This window comes from Lepidothrix coronata, unplaced genomic scaffold (genome assembly GCF_001604755.1).
Source record: "Lepidothrix coronata isolate B3197 unplaced genomic scaffold, Lepidothrix_coronata-1.0 Scaffold78, whole genome shotgun sequence".
NCBI classification, from domain to species: domain Eukaryota; kingdom Metazoa; phylum Chordata; class Aves; order Passeriformes; family Pipridae; genus Lepidothrix; species Lepidothrix coronata.
Window position 1 is genome coordinate 1,084,016 of NW_016690258.1, and position 20,554 is coordinate 1,104,569.

At 44.7% G+C, this 20,554-nt stretch overlaps 1 protein-coding gene across 1 annotated transcript in view; it reads right to left on the reverse strand.

Annotated features, from left to right (window-relative positions):
* The window catches only part of MAPKAPK3 (mitogen-activated protein kinase-activated protein kinase 3), a 47,773-nt gene that overhangs the window by 5,270 nt on the left and 21,949 nt on the right, over positions 1 to 20,554 (reverse strand). The window contains exons 3-9 of the mRNA XM_017820051.1: positions 9,153 to 9,292; positions 8,246 to 8,310; positions 6,080 to 6,159; positions 4,282 to 4,408; positions 3,053 to 3,128; positions 2,761 to 2,885; positions 851 to 936 (exon numbers count right to left, since the gene is read on the reverse strand). Of these exons, the coding sequence (XP_017675540.1) occupies positions 851 to 936; positions 2,761 to 2,885; positions 3,053 to 3,128; positions 4,282 to 4,408; positions 6,080 to 6,159; positions 8,246 to 8,310; positions 9,153 to 9,292 (699 nt within the window). The remainder of the gene's footprint in view (positions 1 to 850; positions 937 to 2,760; positions 2,886 to 3,052; positions 3,129 to 4,281; positions 4,409 to 6,079; positions 6,160 to 8,245; positions 8,311 to 9,152; positions 9,293 to 20,554) is intronic.

Consider the following 20,554-nt stretch of genomic DNA (forward strand, 5'->3'; position numbering starts at 1 on the left):
CCTCTGAGGATCAGCATAGTCAGAGAGAAAAGGGCATTATACAGAACAAGTGGTTCTGTTCCTGGCTGACAACTTTTTGGGCAGCAAGAACAAGACTGGTGTCTTTTTAGGCACAAATGTGAGAAGTATAATCTACTATTTTGAGGGACACCTACAGAGCAGAGATGATATCATGAAACTCAGTCTCGTAGCTCCTGGGATTCTTGCCTCTTATTTGAAATAATCAATATTGTATTATTAGAGTACATTTCTCCTTTTTCCCCAAAACTGTTTTTTAGGGAAAAGTGAATTCAACCAAGTCATAGAACAAAATCTGAGCTGGGCCCATTAATAGCTCTGTGTACCACCCTACCTGCCAATCTCTCATGGGCAATAACCTGAGACCCTCACTCCTCCCTCAGGCATTTCCAAGCTGTGCCAAGGGTGAGAAGTCCCACTAAGCACAGCACTGTGTTCACACTAACAAAGCTATGCACAATGGTGCCTGAGGCCACTAATAATAGCTCTGTTTAAATCCTGCCCTGATGAAGTAAGCACATACAGTTTATTTTTATGTTTTTACAGGGAGTAACACATGCATATGCTGCAGAGTCAACAGTGACTGCCTGCTCACAGAACAGAGAGACACATTGGGCTGTTGCTTCCAAGGACACTGCTGTGGGTGTCTCTCCTTGTGTGTCCTCTGGGAACACCAAGAAGAATTGTGGTTTTACAGGCAGGGGAGGGCACAAGAGGTTAATTAAGGTATCAACAGTAATAACAGTCCTTGTCTTGCTGTGCTACGTGGAGCTACATATAAGTTCTGCATGTAAGAATTAATTCATGGTGTAAAAAGAGAAATGAAACTCACATTAATCCAAGGGTGATTCATAAACTGGGACACTGTCATCCTCTCTGTGGGGTCAGTCTTCAGTAAATGGCGAATCAGTTGTTTGGCTGAAAAACAGGACCAACATGGATTGTTGAAGCCTGGGACTGTGCTCCCAAATACCCTTGAGAACACAAAGACCTGCTGAATGAAGAAACATGATTCTGCAGAACTCAAAACACCTACCTCTTGCTGTCACCGTGTTAAGAAGCCATGTACAGAGTGGTAGGTTACTATGTTCAAAGAGGCAGAACAGGGAAACACCCAAGACAAGAGGTAAGAAGGAAAGAAAAGGCCTGGGGATTCCAGCTCCGCTCTCTACATCACCAGAGCAGCTGCTTTGGGAGCAGGAACTTGAGGAAAAGAGAAACATAGAAACAGAAAGCTGCTTGTCTGAAAGATGGCAACAAGCTTGGCACTATGAGCTGAATGAATGCATAAGCTGATGTTCTGAGAAATGATAGAAAACAATGACTAGCACAGGCTGTGGAAAAAAAGGGACAATAAACTTTGACAACTGAGAGGCCACTAAAAGGATAAAAAAGTCTAAGAAATGGATTGCCCAAACAGGCTTTGCAGCAGCTTTCTGTGAATGTGGTATCTGCCAAAGCAGGAGTTCTAAGTAACTGAGGTATGAGCTGATGAGAGTCTAGACAAGAGTTTCATTCATGTGGGTGGACAGACCAGAAAAACTGCATCCAAAGGACATTATTTAGAAGGACTTACACAAAACTTCCCTGAGCAACCTAGAAGAACAACTAAATAAGAGTTCTCTTCTAGAAACATCAAATGCAAGATGACTAAATGCCTGTAAGAAGCTGCCAGAGGTACAAGTTTAGTTTGTCTAGAGGCTGCAAAGGACAAGAAGAGCACAAAGCAGGGAAGAAAGCAGCAGACTGTTGAAGGTGCCCCATCAGTCTAAAAGAACACAACAAACTAGATGTTCTTAATAGGATCAAGGGTAGAGGGCCCCTATCTTCAGTCAGGCAAGCAGACAGAAACCTTACACATTTTCCAAGTGCATGTTTTCTCACCAAGCTCCTCTAGCATGTAAATAACTGCTGGAATATAAACAAGACGCAAAGCAGAGAAAATATTAACCCAGAAACTCTTAAGTAAAACATTTCCCTTAACAATGTTCAGCAGGCTGAGCTGCACAGGCAGCCAGGAGATCCAACAAGGGGTGAAAATGCCACAGATCACGGCATTATCCAACCATAATTTGTTATTGCTAAACAGCAGACAAGAACAGGATCACAGCAATATAGAGGGCTTGTAAGAAAAATAGATGAGCCCAGAGCTTGCTGACCTTTCTCTTTCATATGATGGGCAGGTGAGACTTCCAGCTTATGAGACTGTCAGGATAGGAGGCAATCAAAAACATCCACTTTCAGGACACTGGTTTGAGCCCAGCAGCTTTTGATCAATGACTTATACAAAATAAACTGTTGACCTTGATTTAAGTGGTGGCTGGCAAATTCCCACATCCCAAAAAGCTACCATGAACACTTGCCATCCTTGCTGGCTGGATCACCAAGGAGGGCAAAGACTGAAAGAGTTCTTAAGACAGTTTGCTTTTCTTCCAACTCAACTTGCATTCCAGCTGTCCTGGCTGTCTCCTTTCTCAGGATTAAGGACTTGTGTTTCCAGAGGGTTTAGTCTCAGCATTCACTAGCAGGAGCTGGACTTTGAAAGAAAGCTTTCAGTAGTCATTTACTTTCTGCAGCACCGAGGTTGCTGGCTGGTATCTGAGTTCCCAGTCATTCTCTGTATCACCTTACAAAAAATTGATTTAAATTCCAAAAGAAAGGGAAACAAAAGCTAAGACAGGTTTACAGAAATGGTCTCTCTGTAAGCACTCCACCACCCAGCAGCACAGGGAGCACTGTTACCTTCCTCTGATACTTCAGCCCACTCTGGATTGGGAAACCCGTATTGCCCCATCCGAATTCTCCTCTTCATCCCTGGAGAAATGGCTTGACCAGTGTTTGAGTAGAATGGGGGGAACCCACACAGGCTGTAAGAGTGGACAAGAGAATTTCTGTAACTAGGAAAGTCCTTTCATCTCTGAAGAAGTCCCATTCCAGCTCGTGCAGACTGAGTGATCCTCATGACCAATTACTTTAAGTGCAGATTTAAGATGTTTCCTCTTTCTGTTCTTAGAGACTCTCCCCAAATACTTACAGAATATATGTGATGACACCCAATGACCACATGTCACATGACTTGTCATACTTCTCAGGACCAAGGACTTCTGGGGCTGGAGAAAATTAAAACGGGAAGTCAACAGAGTACAGATATTTCCTTTCATCTCCATCACCCTGTAACTAGCAGAACACTCCAACAACAAATATAGGAGGCATTAAAAAATGCAACTCACTAAGTCATAAAATTAGAGAGAGATACATTTAGAGTGGATTTTTTCCCCTCCTGAGGCAGGTAAACTGGTAGGGAGCTTCATTTTGTAAGGAAAATTATTCACTAACCAGATGAGCAATCATGCTGGTTTATAAAAAGGTGCTGAGAAGGGAAATGTCAGCATGTTTATATACAAATGTAAAGGCACAAAATCATATATGTGTAAATTCCTCAATGTTTTATCACTAAACCCAGCTTACAAAAATATAGAAGGCATCAGAAGAAGAATCATCTCATGGCTAGGCTTCGCAAATGAAGATAATGCAATTATCTGGTAACACTGAATAACAGTACCTTTCAATAAAAAAAAAAAAACTATAAGAAGTTTCATCAGAGAATTAATTTAAAAAAAAAAATTAAGTCCTTTTTCCACCAAAGAAATTCCAAGCATGGACTGTCTCAGTCATACCATTTGATGAATGACTATTAACTCAAGACTCTAAAATGAGTGCATAAAGGACAGTCTGCTGTGGCATTCATTACACAGAGCTCTGTCTTTGGACAAAATGCAGGGAAAATTCAGCTGTGATTAAGTCACGTAGGTGTTTTATTACTAATTACTGCATTTTCCAGCCTAAAGAAGTTCTACAGCTCAGCCAATACTCTCCCTGTTCTCTTTTATTGCATTACTTAAGCCAAGGGAAGTTTTGCAAGGAAACACCCAAATAATCACGAAGCTCTGTTCAAATTATGGCTTTCAGAGGCAACATCAAGATTACTTCAAGTGCAATCAGAAGAAACATTTTCTCTCTCCTTGATCCTCATTTGCATCTCCTGTGAAGGCTGTTTCCTCCACAACTAAGCAAGAAAGCAGGAGCACTGAACTGTGCTGGAGCCAGACTAGCTTTGGGGTGGATCCCAGTTTAAACCCTGCAGGCTGGCACTTTATGTTACACCCAAAACAGAAGATTTCCCACCCATTCCTACAGCCCAGACCCACTATACAGGGATGGATGACAGACTGAAACATGAGCAATGCACGTTGGAGAACTCACCCACATAGTAAGGAGTGTAACAGGGGGTCTGCAGCGCATTCACTACAGAGGTTTCTTTGGCAAAGCCGAAGTCTGTGAGTTTGAGCACAGGATCCTTGTCCTTGGATGTGTAAAGCAAATTTTCAGGCTGAAAGGCCACCGAGAGAAAGGACAAACCAGACAGTGAAGAGATGAATCTAAGGAGCTGACAGGTCAAACCATTCCTGCTTGCCTGGGTGACCATCGACATTTGGGTCTTTTTACTGCCATCACATCCCCTCCAAAGCCCATGGAAAGTTCCCTCCAGGCAAACCAAAAGACACTCTCATCTTGTCCAATGGGCATCAAATCTGGCTTCCTGAGCCTCTCCCAGTTCCCTGTGCTTCCTGGGATTGATCTGTCTGACAACAGCAGCTGATCCCCCAGCACTCTGTGCTCTCATGTAGCTGAGGTGGAGGACAAGAGAACAAACTCTCCATGAGCCACTGACACCACTCCCTCAGAATTAACTCATACACACACATCCTGCTCCCCTTGTTCTCTGTCTCCTGAAACCTGAGTTAATTCCACCCTTGCTTCACATTCCATACAGGCAGAAGTGGCACAGAGGGAAATACAAACTCTTGTGCACAAGAACAGGGACAAGAGGACATCTCCAAATAATCTGCAATTACTTGAACTTGTTTTCCAGTTTCTCAGTCATAAGGAAGCTATGTCCTTGCTCATGCTAGTGTTTAGGGACATACAGAAGGAGGAAAGGCTTTAAAGAAAATAAGCTTTAGGATCTATCTGACTCATTTCTACGTTAGTTCACAGAGTGTGTGTATGGAGTGTTTGGGGCCAAGTGCTTCAGTTCCTGTGCTGCTGACAGGCAATGGCACTTGGCTCTGCAAAAGTGAAGAGATTTTTAGTCTCTGAGCTGTTAAGCCATTCTCTGCTTCCTACTTGAAGAACCCTCAAACCTGCCCCTTGGTGACACATGCAATAGCAGTTCTCCCTCCAGCCAAACACACAGAAATATCTGTAGCAAACTCACAGACTCAGAACTGTGGAATCGATCTGATGCCTCAGTCTATCTTTATGTCACCTGCTCCCCATCCCATCCCATCAGAATGGGTGCAGCAAGCTTGGCTTTGCTTATGCTGTGCACTTTACAGAATGAAAATAAAGTACAATACTATAAACACTGTCAAATCTCTACAACGAGATCTGGGTTCAAACTTTAGCTAATTAAAGTGTCCCATGGGCAGCAAATGAGATCTTTCTGTTTTCTCAAATATTTACATATATTATTAAAGTGGGTTAGATGCACAATCTGTATTATTCCTCACATATAGGCAGTTTCTCCTGTCTCTGAAAGGGGGTTTTGGTATTTGGTATTGTTGGGTTTTTTTGGTTGGTTGGTTTGAGGTTTCTTGTGGTTTGCTTGTTGGTTTTTTTCTTCTTAGGCAAGTATGATGCTGAAAAGAACTAGTAACTGGCAAAGACTGTACATAGAGAGATGTAGTATAAGTTTACCTCAAGCAGTGTTATTTTCTTACTAATTAACTGGACTGCAAATGGGTAGTACCTCTTTAACTAACCATCTGACTATCACGAGATTCTTCTGCACTCCCTATTCTACTGCAAGGCATTAGCACACATGAATATTCCAACCTTGGACTACTTGCAAACTAGTGAACAAATCCCTTCTCGCACTGGCAGAGGAACAGGAACACTCTGGCCATCTGACTGCACTCCCAGCTCTGTTTAAACCACCACTGCCCATTTCTTTCTCTGCCCCAGGTTCCTCCCACTGCCCACAGCCCTGCAGGCTCACCTTGACGTCCCTGTGCGCGATGTTCATGGAGTGCAGGTACTGGATGGCTGTTCCGATGTCTCGCATGATTTCAGAGGCCTCTATAAATACAAGTTTCCAGAAAGGTCACATTAACATTCCCACGTTAGCTCAGGGACATGCTTGGGAATGCTTATGGCTTACAAACAGCTTGCTGGGATACAGGGCAGGCGTCAAGACTAGAAACCCTAAAATTAGCCCCAGCAGCTGTGTTTTGGTTCTGCAGACAACCATCCCCCGGTTCCCCGGCTGCTCAGCCTCCTCCTGAGCTGCACTGCAACCCAACTGAGCCTCAGACTTCTTTTTATGAGCCTCTAAATTTGAGCTTTAATTTGCTCACCAAAAAAAGCTGCAAGAGCAGAGCAGGTACACAAGCAACAGCTGTTGAGAAATGAGCCCCAGCCAGGACATATCCCTGACTGTGCAGGACATGTCCTTTCAGCTTCTAGTTCAGGGGGAGGAGGAGGATCTAACAGATTTTCTAAAAAGAGAGCAATGTAACAATACAGTAATTTTAGGATAGGTCACATCTTCATTCCTCACTGCTGTTAGAAGTTTTTTCTCAGGAGAAACAAAATCAACAGTTCTATTCTACAAAGCCCAAACTGCCACCTTTGAAATAGTACGTTTCTAAAATTTAACATAACCCCAGTGAGAAATTCTAGTGGTGTGAGCTGCCTTGCAACAGCAGTGCTCTGGGAGTCTGGAAGGGGTCAGTTACATAGGGACAGGTTTCAGAGCAAGGAACAATGACATTCCCATGTGAGCATTATATCACATCTCCACTGACGGGGAAACAACAGAAACTTGAACCTGATCCTCTGCTTTCTGCATGGGCAGAGCCCACGGCTGCAGGGCTGAGAGAGAAGGCAGGAATTCTTGTGGTGTAACTGGGAATCCTTTTCCACATGGCTTGACATTGAAACTACACAGTCAGGGGCAAGGACAATCAGAGGGCAGAAACACTCATATTCTTTGGGGAAAACCTTGGACAAACTTCTCCTTCCTGGCCAGGCCAAAAAACCTGGCTCCTAATGGGAAGCTGTGGCTACATAAACAGGCAGCAAACCAGGGGAACCCAGTGGAACAGGGCTCATTTATCTCAGGGAAGAATGAAGGTGTTTTTTTGTTTAACGCTCCCAAGTGACTTCTGAAAAAGTATTTACAATGTTACACAATGCTATATAATGTAGAAAAATAATGTTTTTAGTAGAGTGCAGTCGTTATTGTTCATGAAACCAGTTTTCCCCCTGGAATTTTGTATTTTAGAGAGGAACAAATAAAGTTCCTAAAAATGCTCATTTTCCTTACACAAGTCTCTCCTGGGACTTAAAGGATTCATCCCAGGCTAGGAAGCCCAGGATCAAAAAGCTGAGCACCTCTACACCAGACTTGCAAAAAAAGTCACAGTAATTTCCAAGCTCAGGTGAGTATTTTTCTTCTTCTCATCATTTTGTCAGACCCTGGTTACAAACACCGCCGTGTTACAAACACCACTGCTTTCACTCCTGAGCAGAAACAAGCCCTCGACTGTTGTGAGGTGGCAAGGAGAGCCACAGTCAAGCACTCCTGTGATACTCTGCAAATGATAAATAGCAAAGACAATAAAAATGGTGAGACTCCATTAAAAGCTGTCCCTGCTCACGGCAGGTCTTTCAGCTTGCACGTAGTCCCTGCTCTGCAGCCAAGCAGGTTTGTTTACAGCGTGGTTAATAACACTTCCTTTCAAGTAGTGCTTTAAAACCCTTGAATAAGAGATGTTTCGAGTGTGATTTGCTCATTATCCTCGTGGCCTAACAGCATAGCTGTGCACAGGGATGCTGCTTGAGGGACAGCCAGAGATAATCCCAGCAGGAGCTGCGCTCATCGTGCCAGAGGTGGTCTGGCAGGAGACCAGGGCTCAGAGTATCAGAGGCTGTGGAGGCTCAGAAATGAAGAAGCTGAGCAGATTTGTAGGAAGAATTTCCCATATTTTTAAAAAATAACTCTTTAATACAGAGTTGGATAGAGAATAATAACAACAACCACCACCATTACCACCAAAAAATCAAATCAAAGAAAAATTCCTATAAGGAGACTAAGCAAGAGGACAGGGAAAAGAAGAAGCAATCTTTCACAAATTTTAATTTTAAACTTGTGATGTTTCACCTCTCTCAGTGAAAGCTTGATCTCCTCTCTCCTGGATCCTGCTGAACAGCTCTCCTCCCTCCATGCTGAAACAAAGAACACAAAAGAAACCCCACCTTACATGAGCAGAAACCACAAAATTAACACCTGACTGTGCATCCATATAATCACACAGAACCACAGGAAGAGATAACAAAGATTACAGGCTGCCTCCTCTGCCAATGCTTCCTGAACACCACACTCACTTGAATCAATGCAGAAAGCCATTCTGGGATGGAATAAGTAGAAAACAAAACAAGACCAGGGAGTTTTGATGCTTTCAGTTTAATGTACCCTGTCAGAGGGAACAGGACACACATAGCTGGGAAGTCACACACACTGGCACTAGGAGGCCAACAATAGCATTATTTTATGTAAGGGCTGGAGAGGAGAAAAAAAGAAAGAAACAAAGATACCTAAAAGGAGTATTAATTTGTCCTCAGTGAAGAAGACAATAACTGTGGTATTAGAGATCAAGGAGAGAATAGGAAAAGTTAAGAGTCAAAATAGTAGCAAGAAGGATCATATTGGATCATTGGATTTACAGCTGAAGTTGGAAGTCAATCACAACCAAAGTGCATTGTATTTATAGAGACGTGTCTTTCAAGACTGTATTAAAGTCAATGCTTTAATGAGGACAACTGTCATGGAGCACAAGGAAAATTTATTTTCTGGTTAAGGCTCCTCATTCTTCCATCCCACAAGATGGCTGGAGCAGACACACACTTCCTTACCAGTTCCATAAAGACGAGGAAAGATTTGCCCCTCAAGCCAAATTCATGCTGGAAGAAATCCTCCCTAACTCCCATCTAAGCCAACACATTCCTCCCACAGCTCCCTCCACCCCTCCAAGAGCAATGCCTGGTGGGGGGCTCCTGCTGGTCCATACCATTCCATGACAATGAGGAGGCATCTCTTCCCATGATGTATATTCTCATAAACATCCAGGACGTGGACGATGTGAGGACACCCCGACGCTCGCCAGTGATACTCCACTTCCTGACGGGCTTTGGGGTTGTCATAGAGGAGCTGTGAAGAAACAGGAGAGAGCAAAGTCAGGGAGGCAGCAGTTCTGCTCTGAACGGGTACCTACATGCACTGGAGCTCAAAGATGAGCTCTGACTGAGCAAAGGACTCTTAACACTTCCTCCAGCCAAAGGATGACAATCCATCACAACATCTTCACCTTCTCTGGGCTGCCCAACTTCCCAGCTTGAGAAGGGTCTCGAGTGGCAGTGAGGAGAGATTTGGAACCTGAGATGGAGACAGCTCTATCTTACCCACTTCTGGATGGGAAACTGCCATTTTTTTCCTACTTGTTTGCAGTATTTTCATAGAATCATAAAGGTTGGAAGAAACCTTTAAGATCATCAGTCCAACCATCAACCCAGCATTACCACTGTAAACCCACACCAGTAAACCACATCACCCAGTGCCAGATCCAGCAATCCTTTTAAACAGAGGAGAATCCCCCACCTAAGGACAACAACCCTCCCACCTGCCCCCAGCTGCTGGGAGAAGAGACTTCTGGGTGCAATGTACGTTCTTTAAGTTCAGTGAGATTTGAAACAATGAGGACTTTTACACTGACTCTGAACGTCCTTCTTAAATTTCTGACCCCATCGGGGTCAGAAAGTGACCTTTGACTACTGGATGCTTGAACTTTCTCTGTCACATGCAAGGCCAGTTTATTTTAAAGGCACTAATCTCTAGAAGGGGGATAAGAGCTCATCTTTCCTGGTCCTGCAACCAAACGTGTTCCTCCCTGTTTGAGGGACTGCTCTGTCCCAGACTCCACGGCTGAGTTTTTGTGCAATGGGAGCACGTTGCTGCATTGTGCCTGTTCTTCTCTGCCTCATCTCTCCAGACACCACTAACACTTTGTGACAGAGACTCTCTTTACTGCACATTTATGTTGCTCCTACACAACATGGCTGTGATCTGAGTTTCATACTTTATGCCCTGTAGTAATAATCACTGTAATGATGGAGCACAAACAAAACTGGTGCCATAAAAAGCACAGTTAAATGCAGAGAAACAGAATAAAAAACAAGCAAAGGACAATCACCTCTGATGTGTTCACGTTAGAAAAGGCCTACAACAGCTGTGGGGGAAGTGTTTTCAAAGAGCCAAATAAAAAGTATCATTGCTGCACTATCAGGCCTCAGCCTGAAGCTCCTCTCACTCATGTTTCTATCAGGTCCCAGTCAAAACACAACTGCACGGAGATTGCTGAAAACAAGAATTACCAAGTAACCTGTCATTAGGGACCTATGAATCAGAGCAGGAAAGTGAGATTGCTTTTCCATCTAACAGCCAAGTTAAGCCATAAATGGTGTCACAGGCACCCTTCAGTACAGGGAAACACACAATTCAAAGGTCACAGGAAGGAAGACACAAATTCTGGTTTCTTTATTGATGCCAATACAGACCATTTGCATCACTGGGGAAAAAGCTCACACCTCTTTGCTGCTTCAACATCCCTTTCAGCAAGGCAAACCCAGTAACACTGCAGGATGTGACTGGGGAAGTGCTCAGGAATGACTGGAGAGAAGGTCAATGGCTTCTCTTCTAGGCTGGGAATAGGAAAAGGGTGACAACTGACAACCACCCCTCTGCTGAGAGCACATTTCTGTATTCCTGTGAAGCACAGAGAGGTTGCAGGAGGGGACAGGTGGCCTCAGGAGGGCTGCTGGCTCCTCAGGCAGGGAGCCCCACCACCATGACCACCCTCTGGGCTCCCTCAGCTCTGCTCCGGGGGCTCCAGCAGGACACCACATTTTCAGCAGTGCAAGGAGCTGAAGGAGCTTCACTGCCAAGTTCATTGCCCTCGCAGCCAACCTACTTCTTGCACAGCTGTCATTCTGCTCCCAGAGCACACCCTTTTGAGATCACCATCCGCCTCTTCCTTCCTGCTCCAGCCTGGCTATGGCCTGATTTCCAACACAAATAACTTCCCAAAGAAAGAGATGGCTCCAATTTGGACAAAAAGCCCATTAGTGAGTCCAAGTGCAGTTGCTTTACTTCTTTCAGCCATAAGCCCATTCAGCAGCTTTTCCTTCACAGCCACTGTGTTCCAGCTCAGTAGGACTGTCCATCAGCATTTTCCCCTCTGCCCTTCTCAGTTTGGGCTGGTGCCTAGAGGTCTCTTTAAAAGTTCACTAAATTACGTGTGCCCCAGCAAAGCCCAAACACCCTCAGGACTAACCAGGGCACTTAGACAAGCATGTACAGGGTTTATTGCCTGGATATTGCTGGATTAATGACACTTCTGAGCAGGACACTTCGAAAACCTTCTTCCCTATCCTGTGCTACTAATCAGACATTCCCATTCTCTTTACTAATGTAACTGCACTATCATCTGTGTGTCTTGTGCTGGTTTTCATGTTTGCACAAAGTACTTCTGATAATTGTCTCAGAACTGAATTCTTGCTCTCTGAAGAGCTTTTACAAACCATTTTGATACAAAGAAACTCTTCTTTTCTCCACCCCTACAAGTAAGTTTTCTGCACTCCTCAGTGCCAAGATTGAATGTTCTCATGTCAAGACGACACCTGGAGAAGCAGAGAAAAGGAAATTCAAAAATAAAGAGCAGAAACACGTACCAAGCAACATCCGATCCATCAGCCAACTGTTAACCTTTGGATTTCTCCTTCTGAACCTTAAAAATAAATTAAATCTTCTCTCAGTCTAAAACTGAAAGGTATAACTATACCTTTTAAGACATCTTAAGAGACACAGATCCTTGTAAAATGAAAGCCAGGCAGGGTTGAAAGCACCAATTTCTGCAAAGTTTAGGTGATGATTTAGAAACACAGAATGAAATTTTAGACATATGGTTAATTTTCACAAACTTGCAAAAAACCTAAACAGACATTTTGCCATCTTCCTGAGCCTGAAGAGCAGCTGTGCTTCTATTGCTGCAAGAGCTTTGATAAGACTTCAGCCAGGTTCCCTGATGTTCTACAGAAGTGCAGAGGCTGTGAACGAACCCAGAGTTTCAGGTAAGTTTTGCAGTGCTGCTGGTTTCAAGGTGCTTTGAGGGAAGAACAGCTTTGTCAACAGGAGCCCCCAGACATCCCCTAAAGCTCTCACAATAGGCTGTGGGCAGGATCACGACCCAGCCCAACTCAAAACCTCAAGAAACATGCTCCATCTCCCAATTTTTCATGAGACAGATGACACAGAGCACAGCAGCCTTTGCACAACAGCGAGGGGATACCCCCATGTGTGGCCAGGCACGGTTTGGACCAGGAGCTGCACAGCACAAAACTGGAGTTGTGCTGGAGCTCAGCATTACTGAACCACTGCCTGAAAGAAGCAGATGGAACAGGTATTATTATTCACAGGGAGGTCACCAAAACCAGAGGTGATGGAAGGCGAGAAAGCACAAGATGTGATTCACACAACTCTCCTCGACATCTGAAAAAGCTGCAGAGGGGAAAGAGCTGCACCACGGGGTGTGCTCAGCCTGTTCCTGAGGAACAACGGGGCAGATGCCAGCAGACACTCCAGGATGTGCTGCCAATTCAGGGCCTGGGCAGTGCAGGGAGGCCTGAACTCTTCCTCTGGGGCAATGGCCTGACTCGGGTTTAGTGAGTGTCTGCCAAGCAAATTCTAAACTGCAGCTTGGAAGGCCAGCCCTGCGAAATTTCTCCCTGTGCTGAATTTCCTGATAGAAAGAAAAAAAAAAAAACTAAAAAGTGACACAGTATCTTAAAGTGACACAGTATCTTCTAATAGCTTTTCCATCGATTCAGTGCTGTGTACACCAGGCAGGACAGCAGGAACCCTCATACCTTAATGGTCTGATCTATACAGGAAACAACCTCAGGACTCCAGGGAGCAGCAAGTGATCTTCTAGACTCTGAAACTGTAACAACTCAGAGAGAAGATATCCATGGGCACGGGTATGAAACAGGCTAAGGATGGGAAACCACCACTTCTCAGTGACTTTCTCTTTAATCCTGCACTGCCAGATTACACAGATTCCTGTTAGACCTGCTATCTGCTCCCTACATAGGGGATTGAGACCTCTACATATGCTTTTTTATTTATTTTAAACTTCAGCAATTCTTCCTAGCTCCAAACAGTTGCTGTGCTTGGATTGGAGCTGCTACAGGCTCAGTTCTCATTTATGGTACATGCCATATTAAACCATCATCTGACACTGCAACCATCTCTTTCTTATTTGCACTGACTCCAGAGCCTGAACTCCCCTTCACCACACAATCAGTTTTATCATCTCTATGCTATTTTTCCCACAGGAAGGCTGCTCGTTATTAAAAGAGAAACGGGACCTGCAGAAACTTTCAGTCCTAGGGGTCCTCAGCCTGCAGTACTGAGGCACTTATTCTATATTCACATATAGGCACTTCTATCCAGCTTTATTTATGTCTCTAGCTGGGAAGGAAAAGGCCTCAGTGGCTAAATGTCTTGGTTCTTTTGCTTTCTTTCCCCTTTGCGTGTAGCTGTTACAAAAATGCTGAATCCTACAAATAAGGAATGTACTGGGAATGTGAATTCAGGCTGATGCACAGAATCTGACACCATTTGCTGCAGAGCAGTTCTTCCACTCAGTCTTTATTCAGGAGGGGCTGATGGCAAAAGGAGGCTTGGATAATGTTTCTTTCATCCCCTCCCCTCCTCTATGCTACAAAGAGAAGAGGGGGAAAAAAAAAAGACAAGAAAAAAGAGCTATCACTATGGCTTTGGACATTTTGTCTCTTATTACATCCTGATTATTTGCACTACATCTATTAACTCAATGTTAACACTCTTTATCTGTTTCCAGGTCTCCTCATAAGGGATAAAGCCATCCTTTGTGTTCCAACGCTCCAGGAATTGCACTGCTCAAGGTTTCCCTCTCCATGCAGCAGCAGTGCCAGTGGGAGCTGCAGCAGGAGCCACGGGTGTGCCTGCAATGGCAGCCCAGCAAGGGGGGAATCCACCCCTGCAAACCTCAGAGAAAGCACTGCATTTGTTCTTAAAAAAGAACGCAACACATTTGTGCTCAAATTGTTTAGTACTGAAGCATCGGTCTGTAAACGGGGATAAAGCCAGGGCAGGCACAGGTAGTGGGTAATCTCTAAACCTTTCACTCTTCTGCTTTTATTTCAAACCCAGCTCAGGCTGTTCCAAACTGAACCTGCTTGGAGGCTTCATTCAAACAAACTGTCATCCCAATTCCTGCAGGGCTGTCCAAGCTGTTGGCATTCCCTGGCATGCCCATCAGTGCTCAGGTAAGAGCCAGTCCCAGAGGAGGCCTCCTCCAAGCCAACAACAGCAACGACAGTGGAGCAGCGCAGTTCTCCAACACTCCTGCCTGGGGTATCTCATCTTTCCTAACCCACTGAGTGGCAGGGGTTTACTGCCTGCACTGAAGGACCCTTCTCTATCCACCTCTTCTCTCCAGGCTTCCAGTCCCCACTCAGCTGATCCCCTGAAATGGCAAAAGCTCCAGCAGATCTTTGGTCCTTGGCCAGCACAAGTGAGAAGGGAGAGCAGTCGGAAAGGACCCTTTGCATGTGGTGTCAGAGCCACACTCTGAGACCAACTTCCTGCTGACACACAAGGCTTCGAATTTGTTAAGCACATGATTTAAAGGGAAAACAGGAGAAAGAGTAGGACAGACAAAGATAAAAAGAACAGAAAGATGTGGGTTTTTCCTAAGAGTTTGTGGGCTGGATGTACAGCAAATCCACTGCAGAACTTCACTCACTCCTGCTTCTCCATCCCTAGAGAGTGCACACCACACAAATACGATCTTGCTCCAAGCCTCTCTCCTGCAGGGAATCAACCAGGTCTCTCAAAAATAAACTCTGGTGTGGTTCTGAATTTTATTTGTTGTAGCAGTACTCAAATCACTACCAGGCACCCAGTATGACTCTACAACCTGAGGTAAATAAATGAGACATACTGCTATCAGTGCTCTAATTGCACGTGCAACTAGCCATTCACTCTGCAAAGGTCAGCTGTCTTTGTTCATAAATGTTAGTGGAGATACAGCAAACACAACTGAAATGGCAAAGCTGGGGGCCACTATACACTTCAAAGTATCCCCTTGCACACGTGAGGGTAACAGAAAAGGGAGCACAAAAATCAGCAAAAACGCCCACAAAGAAAAGCCACTCTCCCGGTTCTCTGATAACCTTACATGAATCTACTGAACTGCAGTGCCAAACATATGCAACTGCACACTCAACACTAATCAGCACAGAAAGATTTAAATAAAAAGCACATTATGTATTTTGCTACAACCATAAGATTACTTTGCATTTAATATTGTGCTTGTTCTGCTGTGTGGAGGGAAAAATAATTCTTCCTGGCAGCGTAAGATGCCAGTTATACTCAGCTGTGACAGGCTACAAAGCAGCTGCATGCAGCTTCTGTTGTACTCAAAATATTGCACATGTATTTTAAAAGAAAAATAAATCACCAACAGCTACTTGCATGTTGTTACCAGACAAGAATATCCTCAAATATTTGTTTATACAAGAAGGCCTAGAAATGAGCTCTTCTCTCTACCTTCTCCTGATGACAATTTCCACCCCAAAATGCTGCTGTTTAGCCAGCACTGATAACTGCATTCAGTACCTGCAGTCAATATTCAGCACCTGGGGAGATCTGCTGAACCCAGACACACTCACCTCTGATTAAAATAAAATAATCTCTAGCTCTGCCACTATTTTTACTCTTCCTAGATTTCCAAGGCAAAGGAAATCTAAAATCCCAGCTGAAAATTATGACACTTTTTACTGTGTAATTACACTCTGGTGTCTGATATGAAGTTTGCCGTTAAAAGGGGACAAGAAAAAAAGAAAAGAGGTAAAAACCCTCAACAAAACCTTTACTCCTGCCAGCTATGAGTTATAAATTCTGATAACAAGGAATCTGGTGATTTGGCCTCAGTAATTTATACATCTCAGTGTTTGAACAGACTTTGCTTGTGAAACTTTGCTGTGTAAGAAAATTCCAGCAGTACAAAATACCGTGGCACTTCCTCAGACCTTGAGCCCATCAAACTTTCCATCTGTTTTTGACTTTAGCTACTCATAAAACACTAAAAGAAATTCAGGACTATAAGCCTAATTTTCTAGGTGAGCAACACCTTGAATCAAAGACATAAAAGACGACTTAAAACTTTGAAGATATACACTCCAGCCAACACTCTGCCATCCTTGCGGGTCCCTTCTAACTCAGAATATCCTGTGATTCTGTAATAGTGAAATTTCCCACAACAAGGACACATTTTGCCTTTCAGGAGTCAGAGCTTGAGTCCAATCTGAGACCAAGCCAGGCAGTTCCATGAGAACTGTGGCCATCACAAAAAACTCTCCCATTTGTTTTTTGAAGTGCCAGTTGTATTTACTTACATTTGACTTTCTTCTGTGCAATGACTGTGATGCAGCAATACCTCCAAAAACCACACCACCCTTTCCATGGCCATGAAATGGGATGGAACACGTGTTTGCCAGGGTGTGACCCTCTCAAACACTTCCCAATGCTGACAGCCACAGTTGCTAAATTCCATTTTAAGCACCCCTAACTTCCCCTCCTCCCAATAATATGGCATTTTTGTTATAGTGTTGCACTCCCGTTTTCCTTTAAAAGAAACAAAATTCCTCAACAACGTAATTATTGCAGCAGTAACAGCCATTGCATGCTACACACATCTGCTACAGCAAGAAGGGGAAAGAGCAAATATTATAGATATCTGAGTGCTCTAATGGCCATTTCAGTGCTAAGAACCACCAACCCCACCTGTACAGCTGTGTGGGACAGCAGGACAAGGACACCAACATTGGTGATCCGTGGCACACCTTTGCTGGAGCACGATGGGGCAGAAGGCACAGAGCAGAGAAAAGCAGCACTGAGAAGACCCAGGTCTGATGTTCTCTTTCCCAGCCTTCATGTTAATAAACATTATCAACGTTAACACAGATGTGATAATACTGAACAAGGCAGAAGCAGAAATTAGCAACCTGTTTAATCTCATTAACCACAGATAACAGTAGCTCCAAGAGGAACCCCTGCTGTCCCCCAGCCTTTCTCGGTATTCCTTGCCTGTGTGAGTACAGTCACAAAGATTAAATCACTCCCAGGAAGGTTTTGACATCCCTCCCCAGCACACAGAGGCTCTCTGAGGTGCAGCTGGATTCCTGCTGAGGGCACTTCCCACGTGTCTGTCCTTTCACCCTGCTCTGCACCCCAGTTGATACCTCAAGGAACATCCCCCCACACCTTCAGTTTGTTCTCCACAGCCCCACCATTTGGCAGCAGAACTCAGAATGAACATCTTGTCCTCTCACACCAGTGCCCACACACCTAAACTCCCTTTTAGCTGACTCCCCATCCCCTTCCACATGAATTTCAGGCTGTCATCCGTGCATGCAAAGCCTGGCAATGTGCCACCCCAGGCCAGTTCTTTCTCATCTCTAGCTGTTCTTCCTCGCCATCTCCCTTCTCTACACCCACCTTTGTGCCTTCTGTCTCATCACCAAGCAGTGTCTCTCTCCTGCTGCAATCTTTGTCTCAAGGATTTCTAAATCATCCAAACACAAGAGCCCAGAAATAAACAAAGAACTCTCAAATCTTCCTTCTTCCATTCCATGGGGCTCATCTACTTCACTGAAGCACTACCTTAAGGGGAGGTTTGCTGAATTCCTGATATCAGTGGCACTGACAGCAACTGCGTCTCACGTCTCTCATGGAAGAGATACTGAGCATTGACCCAGTTCCTGGGAATCTTTAACTGGAGTGACTGGGGCCAGCGTAATGGCAAACATTCAATCCTAAAAGCTGTCACCTGCGGGAACTTGACTTGTCTTCAAAAATCAAACAAAGCCTTAAAACCTTCAGCAATCTTTAAGATTCCCCCAGGGCTTCCAATCACTGCTCTGCTTTGTTCAAATCCCAACACTGAGGTTTGTGCAAGCTCTGCCACTGGCATTCTCAAGCAAAGATCTGTTTCTAAGTCACAGCTCCGTAGGTAGCTCTGTGGATGGAACTTTAAAGGTCCATCAGGCTTGAAGATCCCTGGAACTGCTTATTGTGTCCAGCAAAGACATGACAGAGAACAGTGTGACTGTGAACAGAAGCAAAACTATTGCAGCATTCAGCACAGGCTAGAAATGCAAGGGAAGCCATTGAGAGAAAAAGTAGATTGTTGTCCCCAGACTTCTTGTCCTTATTTTGTCTGAATATACATTCTATAGCCAAGTAAACTATTACATAGGAGAGGAAAGAAAAAATATGCTGGGTGAAGGGGGAATTCAACAGATGGAATCAACATAAGCAGGTGACAGAGCAGTAAAACTTATTCATTTTGCAATCCTCACTGATTGATTTTGCTGGGTGTGCTGGCTCAGCCACCCCAGGCTACAGCTCTGCTTCCACAATGGCAGCAGAATCCAGCAATCAGAAATGGGACTTGTCTCCCAAGCCCAGAGCACACTCCTGGAGCAGCTGATGCCTCACAGCACTCACGACTTGACTGAGTGCTCTTTAATATCCATGAGGCTGGAAAACACACACTTCCTAGAACACAGCTGGGAGCTGCCAGTTCTTACACAGCCTGACAGTCCTTCTCTGTTCCTTTCAGGAACCTTTAACATCCTGAAAGCCAACTTTAATTGAGATCCCCTCGCCAGGCAAACGCCCCATCCTTCTAATCTAAACCCCTCCTGACCCACAGCTCCCCTTCATCCAAACCTGGGATTTACCCAGCCCCATCCGGGCTCCCACCCTGCCTGTCCCAGCACTCACTCCCTGGAGACAAAATCAAAAGCATTTCCTTTACATTCCTGAATAATTTCCTCTGCTCCTGTCTTGTCTTGGCTGCCTCATGACTGTACATGCAAAAGGAAGAGGAGGAGGATCCCAGGAATATTTGGAAGTCTGATGTTTTGATGTCCTGGCTAAAGCAGTACCATGCTGAGGACTGCACAGGGGTCAGAAAAAGGAGATGGAGCAAAAGCACTGATGAAAAACCAAAACCATTCCAGGAATTAAACCCTTTTCATCTTTCCAAGCCGAAGCAAAGATCCATTTCCCTTTCTTAAGGCACTGTCCTTCCCCCCCTCCCTGCAGCAGTATCTGCTTGTGGTACACTGCAACGCTGGCTCACTTCCACAAGTCAGTGTTCCTGAAAGAGGGAAGTCTGGGCTTCAGGAAGGGGGAGGAGGGAGTGAGAAACCTGGGGCAACAGAGAAAAGGGACTCAGAAGCCACCTGCCTGTCTCCAACTAACATTAGAACCGTGCAAACAGCTGCCCCACGAAAGCGTTAATGACTTCTGAGGGGGTGATTTCCCAGCAGCAATGTGCCATCCAGGATCATTCCCCTAGACATGACACACCAGGGAACCAGGAAAACATCCCCACACCAAAGCCATGTTAACAGAGAAACAGATTGTCTGGGTGTGCAGCTGCTGGGCCCTCAGCAGAGCTGACTGAACTCTCCCCAGCAGGCAGTGGCAAGGGGAGAAGGCACTCAGCCATGATGCTCCAGTCAGGAAGAGAGATCCCCAAGTGGAGACTGGAGGGATGAGGGAAATTCAGACTTTGAACATCATCCCACCCCCCATAAGACCTGGATGATACCTGCTTAATATGCAGGATTTTGTCCAGGACCTGTCAGGTGGTGGGAATTTCAACTTCCATGGGTTAATCCCTCTCCTATGACCAAAAATGCTCGTGTGTTTATTTATATATGGCCACATAACACTTTTCCAAGCAGTGGCTGCTTTGAAAACCTTTAGAAACCATCTCTTGGTTTGTCTTCAGCACTTGATAACCAAGGGAGGGGGTTATTTGTCCAAGTTCACAGACACACTTTGGACCCTCCTGCCCCCCATTAGTCACTAATGGAAGTTCTAAGGGCTGCTCACAACCAGCAGCAGACCAGCTCTGAAGAGCATCCCAGCATCCCTGCCTCCACAGGCTCCTCGACTCCCATTGCTGCTTGGGTGAGGGAGGAGAATCCCTGAAGGTCCAGTGAAAGAACATCAGGACAGTGATACACTGTTCTCATCACACAACTCTGCAGTGAGAGCTCAACCAGCTCAAATGTGACCCATTTCAAAACACTTCTTAATACAAAATGATGATACCAACTACTGCAGGACCTGGAGACATTTTTCAAACCTTGATGCATTAAACCTCAACGTTCCTGAAGGCTCAGTTTCTTCTCAGCAGTGACTATTCTAAACTATTTTGAACATGGGGGGTGCTCTGCCAGAATTCATAATTATCTATCACTAGCTGTATTTCCAACTGCAAGATCAGAACTA